Here is a 22,967-nt window from a genome sequence, read left to right on the forward strand (position 1 = left end):
GAAAGGCGAGGCTTCACCACCCATTTATCCCTCCGCCTTTCAACCAGCACCACATGTGATTATCGGCCAGGCTGGCACAATTAACTAACTCAATCGTCTGGGAGAAAAATGAGTTTTCTTCAGTGGGAAATGAATTAAAAGGAAGACTGTGTAAGGGTCTTCAGGACATTCTGACTCTCATGTCTCGATAGAGGTTCCTAGATTAATTGCATGAAGCATAACTAAATATAGATTAATATGGGACATTCTGAGGGAATAAAATACACTAAGGAGTCACTATGTAACCTGTAATGACTGGCCCACTACTCTGTTTCCTAGAGCAAGTTGGATGCCATAGTGTTCTTGATTAAAAATGATGACAACTTTTGTGTACTATCTCTCAAATCAAACAGAAGGTCATCTTAACAAAAGTTACACAGATCCTTTTTTGTTCCCCTTGGCTAATATTGGAATTTAGAATAAAGTCCAAATGACTCCATCCATCTCAGGATAGAGGTGAAGCCAAACAAAACTTCAACACAGTTTCTTCAAGGCTCAGATGGTCACGCCCTTGAATTTTTTTCTCATTTGAACTAGCTTCTTTGTGGTCCCAGCATTGTACACAGCATGGTGCTTATCTGCTCTGATTATGAAATGATCTCTGAAATGGTACAGTCCACTTCCCTGAAATACCCGGGCCTTTTCTAGATTTTCCAGGAAGCACAAAACATACAGGATTCAGGATAATAAAAGATATCCAAGTGGAGGCTGTCCACGTGGAATAGGCTTTTGGAAAGATAAATCAAAAATGATCAACCAGGCAAGACTAGCAAGGGCCACCATCAACTCAATGGCGGGTGCCCTGGGGCCATGGACTTCTTGTTACTATTCCCATTTCAGTCTGATGATAACTGAACGTTAGTTACCTGTGAGGTGTGTGAGAGTCCAGTTTGAGCTTACAGCCTGAATCCTATCTGTGCTTTAATGAAATGAAATTTAAAAGGCTACAAAAATGATCAGAACCACCACTTTTTGTACTCATCTAGGTGCTAAAAGTGGAGTGTGTAAAACTTTACCATTTACTTCTCACAGCCACTAGAGAGTTCCTATGACAGATACAGCTCCCAGCTTAAAAGATCACTCATCTCGTATGGAGCAGAATCCTCATTCCAAACCCTGTGCTCCCAAAAATGCTTTTACTTAAGTTTTAAAACTAAGCCTTCTCTAATAGCTTGGTTAAATGCCCTTACATGAGGGTCAATGCCAACACTTCTCACAAGTAGCTTTGTAAGAGTCTGGCTAGACCAGAGGATGTACACTGGTACACATAGGAACTGGAAACACAGGGAATCCAGGGCGGATGATCCCTTCAGGACCAGTGGTGTGAGTGGCGATACTGGGAGGGTAGAGGGAGAGTGGGTTGGAAAGAGAGAACTGATTACAAGGACCTATATGTGACCTCCTCCCTGGGGGACGGACAACAGAAAAGTGGGTGAAAGGAGACGTCGGACAGGGCAAGATATGACAAAATAATAATGTATAAATTATCAAGGGCTCATGAGGGAGGGGGGAGAGAGGGGAAAAAATGAGGACCTGATGCTGGGGGCTTAAGTGGAGAGCAAATGTTTTGAGAATGACGAAGGCAATGAATGTACAAATGTGCTTTACACAATTGATGTATGTATGGATTGTGGTAAGAGTCTTATGAGTCCCTAATAAAACGATTAAAAAATGCAAAATTGACACACACAAAAAAGTAGCTTTGTAAAAAAGGACTAGACAGTTTCTGATACTTGTAATTTAAGAGTAAGTCTCCTTGCCTATCACCCACGAGCACTCTTTACCAGATTGATCCAAGTTGTTTGTACACAGACACATTTAGATACACGCTGATATAAACAGATCTGGATTTTTAAGCATTCGAGCAGAATTCATCTATACTTGTTGCCAAAGGCTGACCTTGTGGTTTGTAGCCCAACTCATAGCCCTCTGTCTCTCTCTCTCTCTCTCTCTCTCTCTCTCTCTCTCACACACACACACACACACACACACACACACACACACACGGCAAATAGTTGTTTTTAATCCAATAACCTACATTTTCATAACTATCTTCCAACAGGCAGTTAACTCCAGAGGGAGAAATGATGCTTTGTTCACCTTTGTGTCCCAGCATCCTAAGAGTGCTTGGCTTGAAGTAACCACTCAAAAAACATTTGTTGATTGAGTGAATGAATACGCTTACATGGGATTTTTTTTTAAATAAGCAAACCCCAACATAAGGCACAGTGGTTGTTCCCCTTACAAGAAAGTCAAAGTCGAGGGGTTAACACTACAGACCAAGCAAAGGGCTCATGACAGAGCCTTCAAGCAATAACAACACAGCCATTTTACTAGAGACATTTAAAAAACAACAACAAAGGTTCAGAGACAGCTGTCTCAAAGAGAGCCTTCAGAAAGCCTCAGAGGACAACTGTTACCAGAAAAAGCCGATTGGATCACAAGCTTATTTGGCCTTTACCATTTCAACAGTGGACAGTGGCTTATTCATCCACTTATTATAACACACAAATACATACATACATACATACATACATACATACATATGCTTGGGGTATATATCAACAAAATCAATATAGGCACCAATATGACTTGTCCTAACAGGGCTTTCAATTTTCTTTGAAACATTTTATTTTTGTCAATAATTATCAAAAACAATATGTTAGGAGCTTCAGCATCAAAAAGGTTTGCTTTTCAGCTCCGATCTCTACTGGAAGTGTCTCTCCTCGGACAAGTTCCTTCACATCTCCAATCCTCAGTTTCTCATACACACAAAAAGCATGATAGCTAGCGCCCACCTTTCAGGTTTCTCAAGCGGCACTTCATATTTACTGAATGATTAAAGAAATGCACAATAAGTAATCTGCCACTATTATTACAATGCATGCGCCAAGCCCACATTTACTGTGTAGGCTGCCTTTAATCCTCACAAGAAATAAACCCATTAATATAGGCAAATGAAGTAAACATGTAAGCAACTAGAATTCTCCACCATCTTTTCGATCATTACTGGAACTCTGAAAACTAAAGGTCAAACAGGTCTGAAATCCCATGTGGACTTCTTTCTTGTCTTTTCTCGTTTGGACTTTCATGACATCCTTAGCCAAGTTCAGAGGTTTGTAAACTTTAGCATGCATTTAAAAAATTACTATCTAGGGTTGTATACGCAGAATCATACTTTTTGGGCAATTCTGAAGGATCCTTGGTGGATATTAGGTTATATGTTGGATTGCTAACCACAAAGTCAGCAGCTCTGCGGGGAAAAGATGTGGCTTTCTACTCCTGTAAAGAGTTACAGTCTCAGAAACCCACGGGGCAGTTCTACCCTACAATTCTGCCCCATAGTGCACTGTGGGTTGGAATCGACTTGATGGAGTGAGTTTGGTTTGGGTTTGAGTAAGCCTGGACTACTTAACCATAAGCTTGGCAGCTCAAACCCACCAGGCCGTTCTGCGGGAGGAAGATGAAGTTATCTATCTGCTCCCATATAGACTTAAAAGTTTTGGAAACCCTATACAGGATCACTGTGGGTGTGAATCAACTCAATGGCAAGAAGGTAGTGTAGTTTTGTTTGTGCCGTTTTGTTTTTGTGCAGGGTTAATTTTAACTACGCCCAACTTTTATTTATAACTTTAGAACCAAATCTCTCGATGGAATCATACAGGAAGAGTGAGGGGGAGAAAAGGGAGGGAGTACTGAGTCTGAGCACAAGCTAGCAGCAAGTGACAGTAACGGCAGTTCTTTCTAGCTTGCCTGGCCAGGTCAACCTATGGCTTCAAGGGAAAAACTGGACCATTCAACATACCGGCCTTGAAAGTGCCTTTACTCAGAAGGGGCGCTGCTCACATGAGTCAGATGCTCCGTTCTCAAACTGTATGAAGCCAATATTCATTTGAATTGAACAAGCGGCAGAATTGTATTTGCACAAAGCTCCTTATAAGAAATGGCTTTGTTATGACACAGTCAATGGAAATAAGACTTCTGGGCCCCTACCTACAGGGTCCCTTAAAAAAAGGAGGCCAGTGGTCTGTGTACTTTTCCCTAGGTTGTTCCCTTCATTTGTTCCAGGGAACAACCTCATAGCAACCTCAGCAGAACTTCACACTGAGCCAGCAGAGGGAGAAGCAAATCAAGCCCGGACTACTCCTTCTGCAGGAAGGCACAATCCTGATCACACACTGGCTGCCGCCTACCACTCATCACTAAGATAGGTGCCCAGATGGTATCTGTACTTTTTCATTTATGTTTCCACTTACCCCTTTTATACCTGACCCCTACCCTACCCTATTGTACCCTCCCATCATTAGATTGTAAGCTCCTTGAGGTCCAACCCTGCCTACAGCACTACCCGGCACATCGTTAGTGCTCAATAAGTACCTTTGGACTACCTGGTGAAAGGATAAACCCTTGTTCCTGTTGCGTGCTCTCAAGGCCATTTCAGCTCATAGCAACCTCATGTGGCAGAGCAGTGTTACTCAGTAGTTTTCTTGTCTGTAATCTTTATGGAAGTGGATGCCTGGGTTTTTCTCCTTGCAGGGCTGCTGGGTTGATTCTAAGCACCAAGCTTTCAGTTAGCAACAGGGCTTGTTAAGCAGTGTCAGAGGAGCCAGACTATACTGTGTAGACTAACAGTGCAGCCGAGCAAGGGTTGGATGAGTATGGCCATCTCCAAAGCTAGTTCTCTACTTCCTAGTCCGAGGAAACTTTCCCACCCTCAAATGAAGGAAATGACATTTTCCTTCAAAGCCCCTAGAATATAATCTACGGGGATTATGAAGGTCTCTGCAATGCTTTTGATTATTCTCCTAACCACATCCCAAGTCCCTTGAGATCAACAAACTGTGCTCATATAGACAAGATAAACAGCTACTGTATGGATTAATAAATTATATTCATCGGGTATTAAGAGCAAAGAACAAGAAGCATACATTTAATGGCATCCTTTCGGTCACTCAGAAAACGTACCGACTGTCGCAGGGAGGAAGCTACAGGTTCTCGCATCGGACGAGCCTGGATTCAAATCCTGCCTCTGTCACTTGGTTGTGGCCATTTGGTCACTGTGAACCCCACTGCCTCATTAGGAAAGGAAAGACAAGACCAACCTTGAATGATTACCAGGGGCAACAAGTAATATTTATAAAGCACACAATAATATATGAGAGAGCACATAAACATTGCAATTATTTTAGTGTGAATGATTCCCCTGGAGTGTTAGTGCGAAGACCTCAAATCCATTCACGAACTTTACCACCACCTTCTTGTATGACTTCAAGTCGCATATCCACATACCCTATTTGCCTCAATTATTAAATTAAAAGCTCTCAGAATCACAGAAAGTACCACACTTGAAGCACTTCGCATACAGGAAAGCACTGACATGCCAAAATAAGAAATGTTGATTGCTTAAACTTACTTTCACTCCAAGAAAAAAAGAAAACATCATGTCCTTTCCTGGGGTGCCGTCCACTCATTCCGAGACAGTACAACATGACATTCCAATTTGGCTTGGTGGTAGCAACAAACTCCTGATTTTCTTTGGCCATTTCCACTTCCCTCCTCCTCTTCTGCTAATTCACATGTCTTCCCTAAGGGAGCCAATTCATTATCTTTGTACGGTTAGTATTCTTGGGCAACAACTCCAGTCGAGTGGGAGGGGGAACACCAAGATGAGTAAGAATCTATTAGGTAAATCTATAGAGACAGTAACTAGATTAATAGTTCCTTGGGGTTGTGGCAAGGGAGGTTGGAGGATAATGAGGAGCTAATAATAATGGATACAAGGATGAAGAAAATGTTCTAAAATTGACTGTGGTGATGACTGCACAACTCTTTTAACATATTTAAATGAATGAATGGTATGGGACATGAATTATATGTCAATAAATCTGTTCAAAAATAAACCAATAAAAAACAATTACAAGTTTTTTAAAAGGAGAATCTATTAAAAAGTGTCCTTGCAACATAAAAACAAGTTGTGTAAAATGAACAGGCAACCTGCAGGGTTAGTTAAGTTGGTTCTGGAGGCAGCTACTCAACTCTGAGTTCTGTTTCAATGGGCATCAGTCTTCACAAGGAGGTCATTCGTTATCTGAAGAGACCCTTCTCTGGGCCAAGCACCGAGCTGGCTAAGTTAGAGCTGCCAGGACCTACCTGTAAGCTACCATCCTTGCCTGCAAGGAGCCCACAGTGTGAGCTAGAAGATAAAACAAGGGCACAAGCAGGTGGCTGAGAGTGTGATGAGTGACTACAAAGCTACACATAAAGGAAAAGCACCCCCTCGTTTCAGTCACACCTCACCCAGGGTGATATTTAATGAAGTGCCTCATGAGTAAGACCAGTAATTCATACTATAAAGAGATCAAAGAAAGGAGATGTTTTTCCCCATCTCCTTGAAGCTGATGTAGACCTATAGGAACCCTGGAAAGGGGTGGAATTTAAGAAGTCTTAAAGACTGGACGTGACTTAAATAAGCTGAGACACAAAAGGAGAAATTTCTATGCATCGGGGAACCTGTGGAAGAAAAGATTAAAGGAGGGAAAATGAGGTTCTGTTCTGGGAGCAGGGGATAAAGCAAACTCTAGGTCAGAGTCCTGTAATGAAATGGAAGAGGAGTCCTGTAATGAAATGGAAGAGGCCAGGAGACTGAGCCAATCTATGGATGGCCTTGACACAGAAGTCAGAGAGGAGTTCAGAAGGTACAACCATTAACAATGAACATGGCCAAAAAGCTGCTCAAATCAGGTCTAATGGATAGAATACGGAAACAGGGCTCTGACGGGAAGTTTTAGCCAGAAGACGAAATGCACAAGCTCGTCCTTTTAATAGATGTGGCAAGAGTGGCTGGTAGCGTCAACCCCTGAGGCACCTGGCAATCTTCTTCCGAAGGTCGCAGCTGAGGGGTCTCGGGGAGGAGATGAGCCAGCCAGGGTGCAATGTAGCGATGATGAGAAATACAACTTTCCTCTAGTTCCTAAATGTTTCCTCCCCGCTCCCACTACCATGACTCGAATTCTATCTCGCAGGACTGGCTAGACCAGAGGAGGTACACTTGTATAGATGGGAACTGGAAATACAGGGAATCCGGGACGGATGAGCCCTATAGGACCAGTGGTGTGAGTGGCGAAACAGGGAGGGTAAAGGGAGAATGGGTAGGAAGGAGGGAACCGATTACATGGAACTGTGTGTGACCTCCTCCCTGGGGGACAGACAACCGAAAAGTGGATGAAGGGAGACGTCGGACAGGGCAAGATATGACAAAATACCCATTTATAAACTATCAAGGGCTCATGCGGGAGGGGGGAGCGGGGAGGGAGGGGAAAAATGAGGACCTAATGTCGGGGGTTTCAATGGAGAGAAAATGTTTTGAGAAACGATGTACAAATGCGCTTTACACAATTGATGTGTGTATGGATTGGGATAACAGTTGTATGAGCCCCTAATAAAATGTTAAAAAAAACAAAAACCAAGGGCTCAAGCAGAAAGCAAATGTTTTGAAAATGATAATGGCAACAAATGTACCAATGTGCTTGACACAATGAATGTATGTATGCATTGTGATTAGAGCTGTATGAACCCCCAGTAAACTGATTTTTAAAAAACCAAAAAAAAAAAAAAAAACCCAATAAAGCAAGTTTACTCTGCACACACAGACTCACCGTCAGACTCAACTCCAAAACAACTAACCACAACTACAATCTACCTTCCGAGGGTTATTGTGAAAGATGGCAAAAGCAAAACTACAGAAGGAATACACAAAACCTGCATCCACGCACGTGTAATTCCAAGGATTGGAGCCCAAATTGCAAGTGCTCGTGTTCACTGTGCAAGTCACTCCCCACTCATGTTTACTCTAGGGACACAAATCAAAATGTCTCCTTTCTGAGATTTTTTTTTTAATGTCAGGGTTCATGAGGACACAACTGGAAACAGAAAGATGCTGTGATGTCAATATTTACTAATAGTTAGGCCTACTTGGACAGAGGGAGCATCTCAAAGGAAGTGGTGGAAACCTCATAGCTAAAGTCATTTAGAGCCAGAACACAAGGCCCAACCCTGTGGCCTGCTCTCTCTCGGTGGGTCTGACCACCTTGAAAGCAAATTCAGGAGAGCGACAGTGGCTGGGAGGCAAACAGCCAAGCCTAATAACCACATTTTTTTAAAAAAATTATCAAGGGTGAGATTCTGATTACTGACCTGTACACTGTGTTCATTGTACAAAAATTCATCAAGATGTGATTTTAATACATGCGCCCATTTCTGTCTACATTATTCTTCAACAAGTGTTTTATTAAGAATGAAATATTTTTATTAAGAATCCTTAGGAGAGATCATTCCAAACAATAACAAAGTTATTTATTATACATATATTCAACAACAGTTATTTATTATATATATAAAATTTCCCCCCAATGGTCAATGGAAAATGAGAGTAAGTACTGGAATTTCTAACAATGAGTGAGATATCCAAACTATTAGTAATACAATATATATATATATATATATTTTTAACTATTGGTAATATTAAAGAATTACTCCAGTTAAGTGAAAACTGAAAACCCCAAAACCTACTGTTATTGAGTCAATTCTGGTCCATAGCCACCCTAGAGAAAGTTTTTTAGATAAGGGAGCAGAGCCTCATCTTTCTCTCATGGAGTTGCTGGTGGGTTTGAACCACCTACCTTGACTTGTTAACAGCCGAACACCTACCCTACAGTATCACAAAGTCTCCTAAGTGAGAACTCATTCATCTCAAACTCACTGCCATAGTAAATGCTGACTCACATTGACCCCTGTGGGTTTCCAAAACTGTCAACTGTTTACGGGAGTAGAAAGCCTAGTCTTTCTACCAAGGAACTGCTGGTGGTTTTGAACTGCCGACCATGCAGTTTGCAGGCCAAAACTTCACCACTACGATCCAGTGAATTCCCAGATAATACAGAGATGTCTAAACTAAGAAAATATTTTCCAAAAGCCAAGCCCAAGACTGAGAACTTTTACTATGAAAAGATACTGCCAATGCTGAATGTGAATGGTTCCACAAATCCTGGAGTCCAGATTCTCCAAATTCCTATCTGAATGGTCTGGTTAGATGATGTCAAATAAGAATTTTGTGAGGCCAGAGAATCACTAATTCCAAGGTAATGGCATCCTGCTCCCAATACACTGACACTGCAACAGCTTCCTAGAAGCCCTCAGGGGAAGAAAAGAATGCAGAACCGTCTAGATGCCCTACTGTCATTAAAAAAGGGAAATTTTCCTTGGAAAAGCCACAAGGCTGACAATTTGGAGAACTGAAAGGGATAGAACACTAACCTATAGTTATTCATCTGATTCATCACCATCCAATTAGGCCTCCAATGTTCACAAATAAGACATTTAGAGGTATGTAACTCACTGGGAAATAAGACATTTAGAGGTATTTAACTCATTGGGAACTGACTTGCTGAGTTAGGATGCTTCCATATTTTAGACGCACACACAGAATATTATTCAGTGGGTAGTCAAAATTACTTAACGGTTTGAGTATTACAAAATACTCCTTTACCTTCCCCACCTAAATAAAATCCATTACCCTTTAATATTCCCAACCAAATCCTTAGTTTCCTTCATCTTGTTCCCAATTATAACAAAGTTATATCTGGTTATAAACCAACTACCCACATATCCTTGGAAGGTTTATTAAACCTTCCATATGAAAATGAGACAATAATTGCTTCTATTCTCACAGTTCCAGAAAATCACATACTGTCCTCAACCTCCAAACCACTGTTAAAAAGATTATGAAGGTAACTTTCTGTTTGCTTATGTTATAACTAATAAAGAAATGACTAGAGTCTTCCACAGAGAACAATCAGTTCAATTCCTAACCTAGCCTCCTATTTATCTTCTATGCTCCAAGCTAATTGCTTATATAAGCATGCCAATTTGCCTTGATTATAGGATTCTTAATAAATGAATGTTGTTTACATTTCACAAGTGTATTTGAATTTCACTCCAGGAAGCCAAGCTCATCAAGTCTTTGTTAGTGGTAAAACCGGAGATCAAAGCAAAAGGCCTGCACTGAACCAACAATTAGACTTTCTCAAATAGAGAGGCCTGAACAAAAATACAATTGATTTACTGATCACTCTACTCCAGAAGCACACCTCATTTTAGCTATAATATACACAAGAACTTCCTCTACGATTTTCATTTTTTTGATGGTTATACTTTAAATGGTTACGTGAGTCCCACCACCATTCAACATGCTGTGTTCCATTTCTTCTGTATTTCTCATCTTGCAGATGTGGGTTGAAAATAATAATGTTTAAATTTTTTTTTCTTTTCTTTTGAACCCTTGTCAACTTTGACTAATTTCTTCAAATTTTCTATTAATTATTAGATGATTCATTTACTACTCTCAAGGAGCCCTGGTGCCATGACGTGCAATCGCTTCGAGGGTAAGTTACAAACTTGAAAACCCTACGGCGCAGTTCTATCCTTCAGACTCCCTACTGTCGTCACATTTCTCATGGGAGTCTCATGTCTTATGCTTGGTCTTCAGAGCCGGTGAGAAGGTGGGGGAGGAGGAACATTTCTCTATCACCAAGTTCCTCAATCTTGGTTGCATGTTAGACTCTTCTAGCCAGCGTTTGTTTTTCCAAACCATTTTATTAGGAGCTAATCCAGACATCATACCATTCTGTAGTTCAATCATAGCAAGCAGTGTTGTACAAGTGCTACCAATATTAGTTTCAAAATATTTTCTTCCTTCTTGAACTCTTTGATATCAGCTCCGCCTTACTCCCCGCCAGCTCCCCTGCATTAATCGAGATTTTTTAAATGCTGGTGCTCAGATCACACACAGATAGACATATCAGGATCTTTGGCAGTGGGAGTCATGCCGTTGTTTTTCAATGGTTTGCTTATGTTCGATCTCCCCAGATGGTAACAATATGCAACCAAGCTTGAAAACCTTGGTTTCTGCCTACCAGTCCTTTCATCAGCCAACCTCAAATAAGGGCTGATAAGCTGAAATAGAGGTTTCCAAGTTTGGTTGCATACCGGTTCCACTGAACACAAACAAACAAATAAACAACGAGGAGCCCTGGTGGTGCAGTGGTTACAAGTTGGTCTTTGATCTGCAAGGTCAGCAGTTTGAAACCACCAGCCGCTCACTCCTCTGACACAGGGCTTTCTACTCTGTTAACATGACCGTCTCCGAAACTCAAAGGTCTGTGAGTCAGTTCCACCCTGATCTAGAGGGTGGCTATGAGGGAGCCCCAACTCGATGGCAGTGAGCAACTGAGTGACCTTAAAAAAGGGCAAGGTGTTCTGCCAGATTTCTATGGGAGAAGGAAAATGGAATGAAGAAAGGAAGTCAGGTTTCTGAGCAAATCGTCAATTCAAAACTGAAATTCAGACCAGTGAAAATCTCAGATCCCTTCAGGGACCATCTCACACCTTCATGGCCCAGCACCAGACACATGGCCAAAAATGCATACCATTTGACACTTTTCCCAGAGACAAGAAGTTTTGTTTATTGTTGGATTTTTTTTGTTTTGATTGGGTTTTGGGTTGGAGGGAGGGGCTTGTTATTTTTAATAAACAGGACCATCAGCATTGTCTACTGTACAGAAGTCATCCAAGTGAGATTATCCTTTGAGCAACTGGGGTCTACACACTTCAGGGATTTCAGTTTCTGTGGCAACAAACACAATCCTGGGGTTACTAATTCAACAAAGTAGACTAAAATTATGGATGTGAAAAAAAAGAGTCCTGAAAGCCAGTCAAAAAGAGTACTAGGTGGCATGATAGGTAACTGGTTGGGCTACTAACCATAAGGCCTGCAGTTCATACCCACCAGCTGCTCTATGGGATAAAGATGAGGCCTACTGCTCCCATAAACATATCCAGCCTCAGAAACCGCAGAGGCAACTCTATCCTGTCCTATAGAATCGATTCAATGGCAGGGAGTGAATGAGCATCCGTTACAAGGTACACAGGAACAGTGAAGGTGTGGTCAGAGAAATGCCCTTGTTATGTCCTAGAAATTACAGCAACTGTGGTCATGTGGCCACCCATGAGCTCTGAAGCCAAGGATCACGTTTCTGCTTTGTTTTTTAAGAACATGGAAAGAGGAGGCTCTGGAGAGAATGGGGACTTAGGGAGGGGAAAGGAAGACCACCCTGCAGTGTGAACAAATATCATTTTAATGAAGAGGGCGGATGAGGTATCGCTGCCCACAAGGTTGAAGGACATCAGAGCTAAGGAGAAACCATCGTAAACCCGAAGCTTGGGCGTATATTTCTTGTGAGGAAAAAAATTGACATGACGGGACTGGGTAGCCAAGGAAAAGAACTCACTAAAGGGCTATTCTACACGAGAGGACGTGGCACTCTGCTGAACAGGTATCAAATGCCCTTCCATGCTAAATTCATAGGATTCCAAGCACCAACACAAGTTTGCCAAACTGGGAATCAGAACCCTGACAGCCACTTTCATTATACCTACTACTTAATAAAATTTGAAAACCGGGGACTCCATTTCCCCTGTCACTTACTCCAGGTTCTAAGTATGAAAAGAACATAGTTCATTAAGACCATGCCCTTCAGACAAGAGATTTTATAAAACCTAACAAATTTCCAGAACAAACTTGAGCCATATATAGATATGGTCTTCTTTGAGCTCAGAAGGAAGGTCATTTCCAACCTCTCCCAACCAGCAGTTGACAGACTCACCTCAAGGAAGGCCTTTCGACGGCCTGCATTTCTCACACAGCATCTATTGGAAGGATTCCATGAAAGAACGCACTACCCTTTTTGAAGCATCAATTCCTCCTTTTTGACACAGCTTGAATATTCTTTCTGCTACTTAATGCAACTTTCACTCACTGACCCTGGAGAGTTCTACTCTCCAGAAAAGGGGGCCAGCAAACTTTTGAGACAGAAAGGCCCATCCTGTCCCTCACCACAATTTACACATTATTCCAGAGCCACAAGTATATTTTACAAACAAATGAAATCAAGATTATCTGACTAAAATCCTTTACATTTCTTTCAATTTAACTTCAGAGTCATATGCGCGTGCCAAAGAGCTGCCTGTGGCTTGTGAACCTCAGTTTGTCAGCCCTGTTCCAGACCATACAGGCTATAGCTAGACCCTTTCTACCCTTTCAAAACTTGAACTTGACTTACGATCACAACCTATTCTAGCCGCTTTACACTTGAACGTGCCGAATTTCATCATTGTATTTAATTCTCACAACTATCCTAATAAAACCTACTGCTGTCGAGTTGAATTCTAAGGGGGCAGAGTAGAACTGTCCTGTAGGGGGCAGCCTTCCAAAGCCTTACAAGAGCAGAGTGCCCTATCATTCTCCACAGAGCGGTTTGTGGGGTTGGACCACCAACTTTGGCTTAGCAGCCAAATGTTTTAACCACTGTACCACAGGCTCCTTAACAAACTATCTGTCTCATAGTGACCCTGTAAAGGGTTCCCAAGGCTGTAAATATTTTTTTTTACAGAAGATAGCTTAATCTTTCTCCTGAGAGGCAGCTGGTGGGTTTGAACCAATGACCTGTAACTTAGTGGTCCAACACTTACTCAACAGCACCCCCAAGACTCGTTGACGATCCTACTACCATCAGCCACTGAGCCGATTCCAATTCATAGTAACCCTAAAGGACAGGGTCTAGCTGCCCCTGTGTGTTTCTGAAACTCTAACTCTTTACAGGAAAAGAAAGTCTCATCTTTCTCCTTTGGAGTAGCTGTTGATTTCAAACTGCTGACCTTGCAGTTAGTTAGCAGCTCAACACAAAACCAATACACTAACTACCAGGGCTGACTATCTCAATAGTTGGATCAAATATCACTCAGGGTAATCAGGGTAAAACAAGTACCAGAGAGGAAAGTTTAAAAAGCCCAACCTGATACAAAAGGAATGATTCTGGAAACTCAGTCTCCAACCTTCCTGGCCATATCTCTTTGCTAGATGAGAGACCACAAGCAAAAGAATACTTCTTACAGCTTAAGAGTTTAAGAGCATGCAAGATTTGCTCCCACAGATTCCATCAGTGTGCGTTGCGGCCTCTCTCACTGGAGCTAAACACTTGGATTCAGGGCATTCCATCATCATTCGATCATTGTCCGTCCTAGGCACCCAAATCCATGTTCAAGTATTTTACTGGCATTATTGGGGGCGGGGGATACTTCGTGTCCTAAGCACATGTTCTTCTCACTTGGGAGATCTGCCCAGGAGGAGATGGCAAAGATTCGTAGTCAACCCCAGGCCCTGACCTCAGAACAGAAGAAAGACTGAGAAAACAAATCGGCACACATCCGATGGCTGAACTACATCCTACCACCCAGCTGCTGAACAGACATATGGCAAGTGCTCCCCTTGGAAGCGGTTGAAAGCGAACAGTACTTTGTAGTAGGAAATGAAACTTAAATGGTGAAACTTGACCTTCCTTGTCCCTTACGCAAGTGATTACATTTGAAGTGGACCCATTTCCATGACAGCTTGTTTCTTCCTTCTGATTGGAAGACCAGAAATTCCCAACCAAGATATTTCAAGTCCACCTTGAAAGGAAAACCCAAGTTTCATACCAGTCCGCTATTTAATTCCACGCCTAGCACTAAAGCAGTGTTAATATCCAAAGAGAAACATTTAATGGACTTTCCTTTTGCCACTGAGGTAGTTTAAAATTAGTTACTTCACTGTTTAAGAAATTTCAACCGTGCTCGCTTCGGCAGCACATATACTAAAAAAAAAAAAAAAGAAATTTCAACCAAGTAAACAATTTGAAGCTTGTGTTTCTCAGATTTAGGAATTCATTTTTCCCTACTTGACTGTTAAGGGGGCTCTGGTGGCACTGTGAGCTAATTGTTAAATTGCTACCTGAAAGGTCAGCAGTTCAAACCCAGCAACCACTCGAGTTGCTGTGAGTCGGAATCAACTGGACGGCAGTGGGCTTGGTTTTTTGTGTTACTGTTATTCCTTTCTTTCTACGGCTCTGTTCTTAGGTGCCATTGGTCCGCTCTGACTCACAGCTATCCTATGGACAACGGGACAAAACACAACACTGCCCAGTTCTGCAACCTCCTCACAATTGTTATGTCGAATCTCATGTGTGAACTACCATGTCAATCCATGCGGTTGAAGAGCTTCCTCTTTTGCACTGACCCGTCCACACTACAAGTATGACATCCTTCCCCAGAGACTGAATTCTCCCGATTACGTGTCCAAAGCAAGTGGAACAAAGTCTTGCGTCATTTTTATCTCTGGCCTTCTGTATTCGTTGTCCAGCTTTCACATGGATTGGAGGGAATTGATACCAGAGCTTAGGCCAGGACCATGTCAGTCCTCAACATGGCATCTTTGCTCTTTAACACTTAAAGAAGTCTTATGTATACTTGCCCAATGCAATATGTTCTTGGATTTCTTAAGTGTTGCTTCCAGGAGTGTTAGTGGTGGATTCCTTGGCTACTTCACACTGCTGCCTGTTTATCATGATGTTACCTATTGGTTCAATTTGAGAAGTTTTATTTTCTTTATATTGAATTGTAATCCGTACAGAAGGCTATGTTGTTTTTAAATCTTCACCAGTAAATGGTGTCAAGTCCTCTTCTTTTTCAGGAAGCAAGGTGATCTGCATACCACAAGTTGTTAATAAATAAAGTGTCCTTCAATCCTGATGCAGCATCCTTCTTCATATAGTCCAGTATCTCAAGTTACTCAGCATAAGGACATATTAGGATGGTCCTTGTTGTACTCAAATGACTGACTCTTAGTCTATGTATAAGTTCTTAAGTGTGCATGAAAATCCCTCTTCTGGAATTCCAATTTCTAGCAATGTTCTAATCCTCACAGTTGACTTTGCATAGTCAGTAGCACACAAGTAAACATCTTTCTGATATTCTCTGCTTCCAGCCAAAATTCAGCTGATGTCAGCAATGATAGCCATTGTTCTGAATCCAGCTGGAATTTCTGGCAGCTCACTGTTGATGTACTGCTGAAACCATTTTTCAAATTATCTTCAGTAAAATTTACTTGCATGTGATATAATGGTGTTCAATAATTTTCCCATTCTATTTGACCATCTTTCTTTGGAATGGGCAAAAACGGGAATATCGTCTTTCAAATTTCTTGGTATAGATTTGAATTCTTTCAATGCTGAATCAATTTGTTGAAATTCCTAGAGCTTTGTTTTTCAGTGGAGCTTGGACTTCTTCCTTCGGTGCCATCAGTTCTTGATCATATGCCACCTCTTGAAATTATTGAATGTCAACCAACTGTTTTCTGGTACAGTGACTCTGTGCATTCCTTCCATCTTCTTTTAATGCATCTGGGATCATTCCAACTTTTGCCCATAAGTCCTTCAATATCGCAACTCAAGGCTGAAAGTTCCTGGGGGGTTTTCCTCTTCAGTTCTTTCAGCTTGAGACATGCTGAGCATGTTTTCCCCCTCGGGTTTTCTAACTCCAGATCTCTGCACGTTTCATCATAATAATTTACTACGTCTTTGTGAGCTGCTTTTTAAATTTTTCTGTTCATCATTTCTTTGATTTGCTGGAGCGACTCTACATTTAAGAGCAAGTTTCAGTTGTTGACCTCCACTCTGGTTTGCCTTTCTTGCCTTGTTTTTAATGACCTTTTGCTTTCTTCATGTAGGATAGACTTGGCACCATTCCATAACTTGTCTGGTCTCAGGCCACTAGTGTCCATTGCTTCAATTCTGCTCTTCAGAGTTGGTCTCTTAAAATTCCAGTGGGATATACTACTTTCTAATAGACTTGTTTTAATTTTCTTCCACTTCAACCTGAACGTGCATGTAAGCAATTGATCTGCTCTATAGTGGGGCCCCAGTCGTGTTTTGTGTGATAATGAATTCCCCCCACAGCCTTTTTCCATAGATATAGCCCATTTGATTCCTGTGCATTGCATCTGGTGAAGTACAGATGTATAAACTCACTGCCATCGATTCAACTCCGATATAGAGTGACTACGTAGGTCAGGGAAGAGCTACCTCTGTAGATTCCCAAGACTATTAATCTTTCTGGGAGCGGAAAGCGTCATCTTTCTCTCATGGAACAATTGGTGGATTTCAAATGCTGGCCTTGCGACTGGCAGCCCAATGGGTACTCCACTACACCATGAGAGCTGCTCGAGGGACACATGTGTGTTGCTGAAATGGAATTTTCAATGAAGAAATCACAGGTTTTGAAAAATTCTATCATCTCCATCCTCACTTCTTACACCAAGGTCATACTTTCTAGATATTAATCTTTGTTTCCAACTTTTCCATTATAATCACTAGTAATTAGCGATGTACCTTGGTTGCATGTTTGATCAATCTCAGATTGACTTAATTGGTAGCATTCTTCAACTTGTTCATCAGTGGGTTAAGTGGTTGGTGCATAAACTTGAAATATAGTTGTATTAACAAACCTTCCATATTTACACATATATATAATCCTATCACAAATATATAGATATGATCCTATCTCTAAGCTTAGAGATGCACAATACAAATGAGGGTGGTGATGGTAGCAAGCAGAATCCAAAATCTAGATTAAAAGCCAAGCTTGATTATTTAATTGCTCTATGATTTCAGGCAATTTTACTAAACTTAATTTCCTCTTCTATTGTGCTGCTAACTGGTATTGTGAGGCTTAAACTAGAACGTGTAAAACTAGAACATGTAAAGAAGTGGCCAGCATAGGGTTTGACTCATAGTAGGTACTCAAAAACTGCTTCCACTTCTTTTCAAAACAGAATGACTACATTCAACCCCTTGGGCAAGCAAAGAAACTGGAAAGGAAATTGACTCAATTTAATCAGATAGTAAAGCAGTTCCCAGTATCAACCATGAGATAATATTGCCCTAAACCATTACTTCCTAATCTGTCTTCTTACATCTCTTTGCAGAGCTGCTTAATATCTGATGGGGCACAGAGATTCAGCAGCTAAAACGGAGGATTTAAAATTAACCTTTCCTCTGAAACTCAAGGCAAGAATTCTTTAGGGCAGCTCCTACACAAAAGCATTGTGGGCCTTAGATTTTCAGCAGTAATCAATCACTATAAACCAAAAAATGAGTGAACATTATTACAAAATAATATCAAATGTGGAAAGATGAATTGATGATGAAAGAAATCAGTTGTTCAAACCCACAAAGAATCAACTTTAGCACATCATCTTTGGGGGAAAAAAATACAAGGCAGCTGTAAGAAGTTCATGAAAAGAATGTTATTTTTCCAAAAACTTGTTAAAGCCTGTGTCTGTGTGTGTGTGTGTGTGTGTGTGTGTGTGTGTGTGTAGAGTGAGGGTGCGCAAGTGGTGCAATGGTTGAAGCACTCAACTGCTAACAAACCTTGGCAGTTCGAACACACCAGTCACTCTATGGAAGAAAGATATGACGATCTACTTCTGTCAAGATTTCATTCTTGTAAACTTTGGAGAGCAGTGCCACTCTACCCTACAGCATCGCTAAGAGTCACAATCAACGGGATGGGAAAGGGTTTGTTTTTTTAATACATATATGAACACCACACACATGTATATTGTTGATGGGTGCTATCAGGTCAATTCCAACTCATCTCGACTCTATAGGACATGGTAGCATGACCACATCCATTTTCCTAGACTGAAATCTGTCTGAGAGCAGATCGCCAGGTCTTGTCTCCCTCTGAGGGGCTGACGGATTCCAACCACCAATCTTTCCATTAGCAGCAAAGGGCTTAACCACTGCACAACCAGATTTCCACTTACACACACTTCTCAACAATTAGAAATGCTAAATACAAATGGAAATCCATATGAAAAAAGTACAGGATAATGTTGTTGTCACCTATAAAATATATATTCCCAAAAAGTGATTGAGTTAAAATCTAAGTTTGAGTTAGATGATTATGATTCACAAAGCACTTCCACTGAAGACCAACCCAAACTCACTGCCATCCAGTTGACTGTGACTCACGGTGACTCTGTGCACAAAGCTGTAAAACTGTACAGCAGCAGAAAGCCTCATCGCTCTCCCATGGAGGAATGGGGGTTCAAAACTACTGAACTTATGGTTGGCAGCCCAGTATGCAACCCACTATGCCACCAGGACTCCTTCAGTAACAACAACAAAATCACACACACATCCTACACCTTAGGCACATGGATGTCAAATCGTTCAACAAATAGAGTGCCTACTGTATATACTCGAGTATAAGCCGACTCGAATATCAGCCAAGGCACTCAATTTTACCACAAAAACTGCACAAAAAATGTGCTAAAAAACTTGGCTTATACCCCAGTATATACGATAATCTTTACTGTTGAATACATGGAAGGTTTCAAAAAAAGTCTACTTAAAAATGTCATTGTCATTTCATTCCATTTTCCCATGAACTTTTAAAGTCCCTCTTGTGTCCTGTTTACAAATATTACTGCAATAATGCTGCAGAGGAGTTTGGGGGTAAGAGGTGGGAGAAGGTTGACTCTGCAATTACTACTTAGTCTTATTTAAAATCTTTTCCACGTGAAAAAATTATTACTTTTAAAAGTTTAGCCCTCGTCTTTCACTTTGTAGCCCTTCTTTCCTCTTTCCATTAGTAGGTTTTTTCCTTTCATTTTTATAATTTAACCCTTGTACGCTAATGAAGACCACTGTCCTCGAGCCAGTTGGTTTTCTTGTAAGGCTTTCCTACCTGAACTTCTGCCTATTTATTTTTTATTTACTCTTTCCTGGAGGCATTAAAGAGGAGCTCTCGTGGGGTAGCAGTTACAAGCTGGGCTGCTAATCATAAGGTCAGCAGTTCGGAACCACCAGGAGCACCTTGGGATAAAATGGGGCTTCCATTCCTATACAGAGTTACTGTCCTATAGGGCTGTTATGAGTCTGCACTGGCTTGATGGCGGTAAATTTGGAGTCCTTTTGAAAGCTTTAAATATTCTAGAGCTTGGGAGATTCGGATGAATTGTTTTCCATTTCTAAAATGACTCATTAAGTGTTGATGTAAGCCAGGGGTGTCAAACTGAAATAAAATGTAACCAGGGAATTGTGTGTACGGTATTGCCTCGATCTCCCCTAAGCACTATTTTCTTCATAACAATTTTTTCTACTTTCATTTTATTTCAGAGCATCGTGGGCCACAAAAAATTACCTTGGGGCCGCCAGTTTGACACCCCTGATGTAAGCCATACTTTCCACGAGATCCTTAGATACTTTATGCACAGCACAGCATCACTCTTTGGTTTTGTTTCTAAAATTCATCTGTAATCTTTATTACATTGCAATATAAAACTAGCATCACTTTATATAAACACAAATCCTACTATCTAAGGGTAGAGGAGCCCTCTTGGAGAACTGGTTATACACTGGGCTGTACTCTACAATTCAATACCACCAAGGGTTCCTAAGGAGAGAGACTCTTTACTACTCCTGTAAAGAGTTACAGTCTCAGAGGGGCAGTTCTACTCTGCCCTAGAGGGCCACTGTGAGTCAGCACTACTAGCTCAATGGCAGAGACACAGAGAGACAGGGCTTCAAAAAGTTTGTGGAAATTTTTCATTATCTTTTCATTTTGCACAAGTTCATTTTTCCACAAACTTTTGGAAGATTCCCTCCTATAATTACGGAGCTGGCACAAAAAAGCTTGTCTTCCAAGCTCGGTCTCCAGAATTACATCATTTGAGCTCATTTCTTAAGCAAAAGGCAAAATTGAGAGTCACAGGTATGACTTAGTGGGGGATGGGGGTAACATGCAAGAGAAATTGCCATAACTTCCTAGTTCCTAGAAATAATTCAGGAGTTTCCTTTTAACCGCTCTGTGGCTTTACAACGAGCAAATAGAGCTGATTGGAGAAAGTAAATTAAAATACCACCACAATCATCCTTAAAAGGCCTAGGCACTCCCAAAAGCTTTCTCTCTATTCATCAAAGGCCCGCCTGTTTATTTTTTGGTATTTGTTTGGATTTTGAGGGCGGGGTGGGGCTTCTTTTCTACTTAGAATAGTGTAAACACATCCATAAACTATGTGTGACATGCAGTACAATCACCGCTCTAAGGAACTTGTGATATACACTCATAAATGCTTACACACTAAATTCATAACTGCTAGACTTAATAGTAATATAAACCCACGATGTGAATAACATGACATTGTTTGTGTAAAGATTCATTCATACCATGTGCTATTAATCAACAGGGTAAGGGGAAGCGCGCGTAAAGCGTGGTGGTCCCAGCTGAGCAGAATTGCACTGGAATTGGTATGGCTGATCTGCACCGGTTTCCCTTCGGCCACAATCATTCGCTCACATCCATATTCACACAGCCAGAAGGTAAGAACCATATGTCTGGTCGGATGAGGATTTCGAACAAAAACGCTTGTCTGCGGAAAGTCGGGTCAAGAATGCACCCAGGCTGCCTTGAGATGTAATTAAGCCTAAACTGTTCCGTTTCAGAGTGCTCCATCTTGCGCATCAGCCGGAGCAGCTGTGGGTGATCACAGAAGATACGGGGCAAGCCAAGCAACCTCATCTATCTCCCAGACTGCCACATCAGACGAGTTTCTTAAGGACGTGAAAAAGCCCAAGGTCTCTGTTCCCCCTGAGCGCATAACGTTACCCTGCCATCCAGAACATTGTTCTCCACATCAAATCAGCCCCTTGAAAAGACTTGAAAATCTGACGATTTAAAATCCCCGGTCAATGTTCTCATCTCAGAAAACCGATTCTTGATCTTGTTCACCGATTCAGGAAACATGTTGAAAACAAAACAAAAAGTGTTGGCTGCCCTAAGCACAAGTTTCTCTTGCTGCCGACTTTTCTGGAGTGCTTCAAAGATGACCAGTTTAAAAAGGGGGACTCAGGGAAAATGTACACGTGTGAAGAATAGACTAGCCTCCAGTCTTGCCTCTTGCCGTCCCTTACAACAGGCTGAGGCACTAAAGTGTGGGACCCACCGTGGTCCAGACACGGGCTGGAGCACAGAGCGGCCCCCACAGCCCGGGCTCCAGCACTGACAGGCCCCGGCTGGGAGGGGCACAGAAACTTCGTCTCGGCAGGAAAGGGAGCTAGAGGAGAGCCTTGAATTTCAAGAGTTGCAAAAGCAGCAGCGCGCGGAGGCGACCGGAGACTTGTCTAGTTACACCAGAGAAAGAGGGTCGCCTGTGCAATCTGGACAGATCGCAACACGTCCCCGCAAAGCGGCACATTTTTGTGGTTCAAGATTTAAGACCAAAGAGAACGCGCCGAGGCGAAGCTGGCTTTCCGACGCCCCCCTCTCCCTTTAGGGACCCCGGCGCCGCGCTGCGGCGGGTTTTTCCTTCTCTTTCCCGTTCACAAGAGCTTCCCGGAGCCCAGCCGGGCGACGGTCCTCCAACTTCGCCCCCGCGCACCGCTCGGCACGGCTCCCGCGGACGACCACATGCGCCCATCTGCCGGGGACCCCGCAGGCCCGGGCGGGGCGCCCGCGGGATGTCCCCCCGGGGTCTCGGGGGTTGCGGGCATTATTTTTCGTGAAACAAAAAGCCTTAGCCGCTCGCCGCCCCCTCCTCGCGGGCCCACGCCACCTTCCCTCCATACCCACGGCGCACCTCCCGGGCACACGCGCTGCGAGGTGTCTCTCCAGTTAGACAATGGGTTCGGGGCTGGCTGGGCAGCCTTCCCCGAGCCCCTCGGCTCCATCCCGGGACCTGGAGAGGGTTGAGCCCCGGAGGGAGGGGGCGAGAGGCCACAATGGGGAAGGTGCGAGCCCCCTCGGCCCGACGGGAGGCTGGCTCCCCGCGCGCACCCGGAGAAAGGGCCGGGGCGGGGGTCCGCTGCGCCGCCCCGCCGGGGGGCCCCGGCTCTCCGCGCACTCACCAGCACGATGGCAAAGCGCTCCTCCAGTTCACCTGGCTCCGGCATCGGCAGCTTCAACGGCACGTTGTGCGCCCTGAAATCGGTCTGCTG

General features: G+C 42.5%; 1 protein-coding gene across 5 annotated transcripts in view; it reads right to left on the bottom strand.

The window, feature by feature from the left end:
- FMNL2 (formin like 2) overlaps positions 1–22,958 on the bottom strand; it is a 345,204-nt gene extending 322,246 nt beyond the window's left edge. For all 5 annotated transcript variants that reach the window (XM_030887752.2, XM_030887757.2, XM_045298702.1 and 2 more), the window contains exon 1: positions 22,878–22,958. In XM_030887752.2, coding sequence (XP_030743612.1) covers positions 22,878–22,922 — 45 coding nt within the window. In that variant the 5' untranslated portion in view covers positions 22,923–22,958. The remainder of the gene's footprint in view (positions 1–22,877) is intronic.
- Between the last annotated feature and the right edge of the window lie 9 nt (positions 22,959–22,967).

The sequence above is a fragment of the Echinops telfairi genome, unplaced genomic scaffold (genome assembly GCF_000313985.2).
Source record: "Echinops telfairi isolate 266 unplaced genomic scaffold, ASM31398v2 ScPeMD7_4;HRSCAF=17, whole genome shotgun sequence".
Taxonomy (NCBI): domain Eukaryota; kingdom Metazoa; phylum Chordata; class Mammalia; order Afrosoricida; family Tenrecidae; genus Echinops; species Echinops telfairi.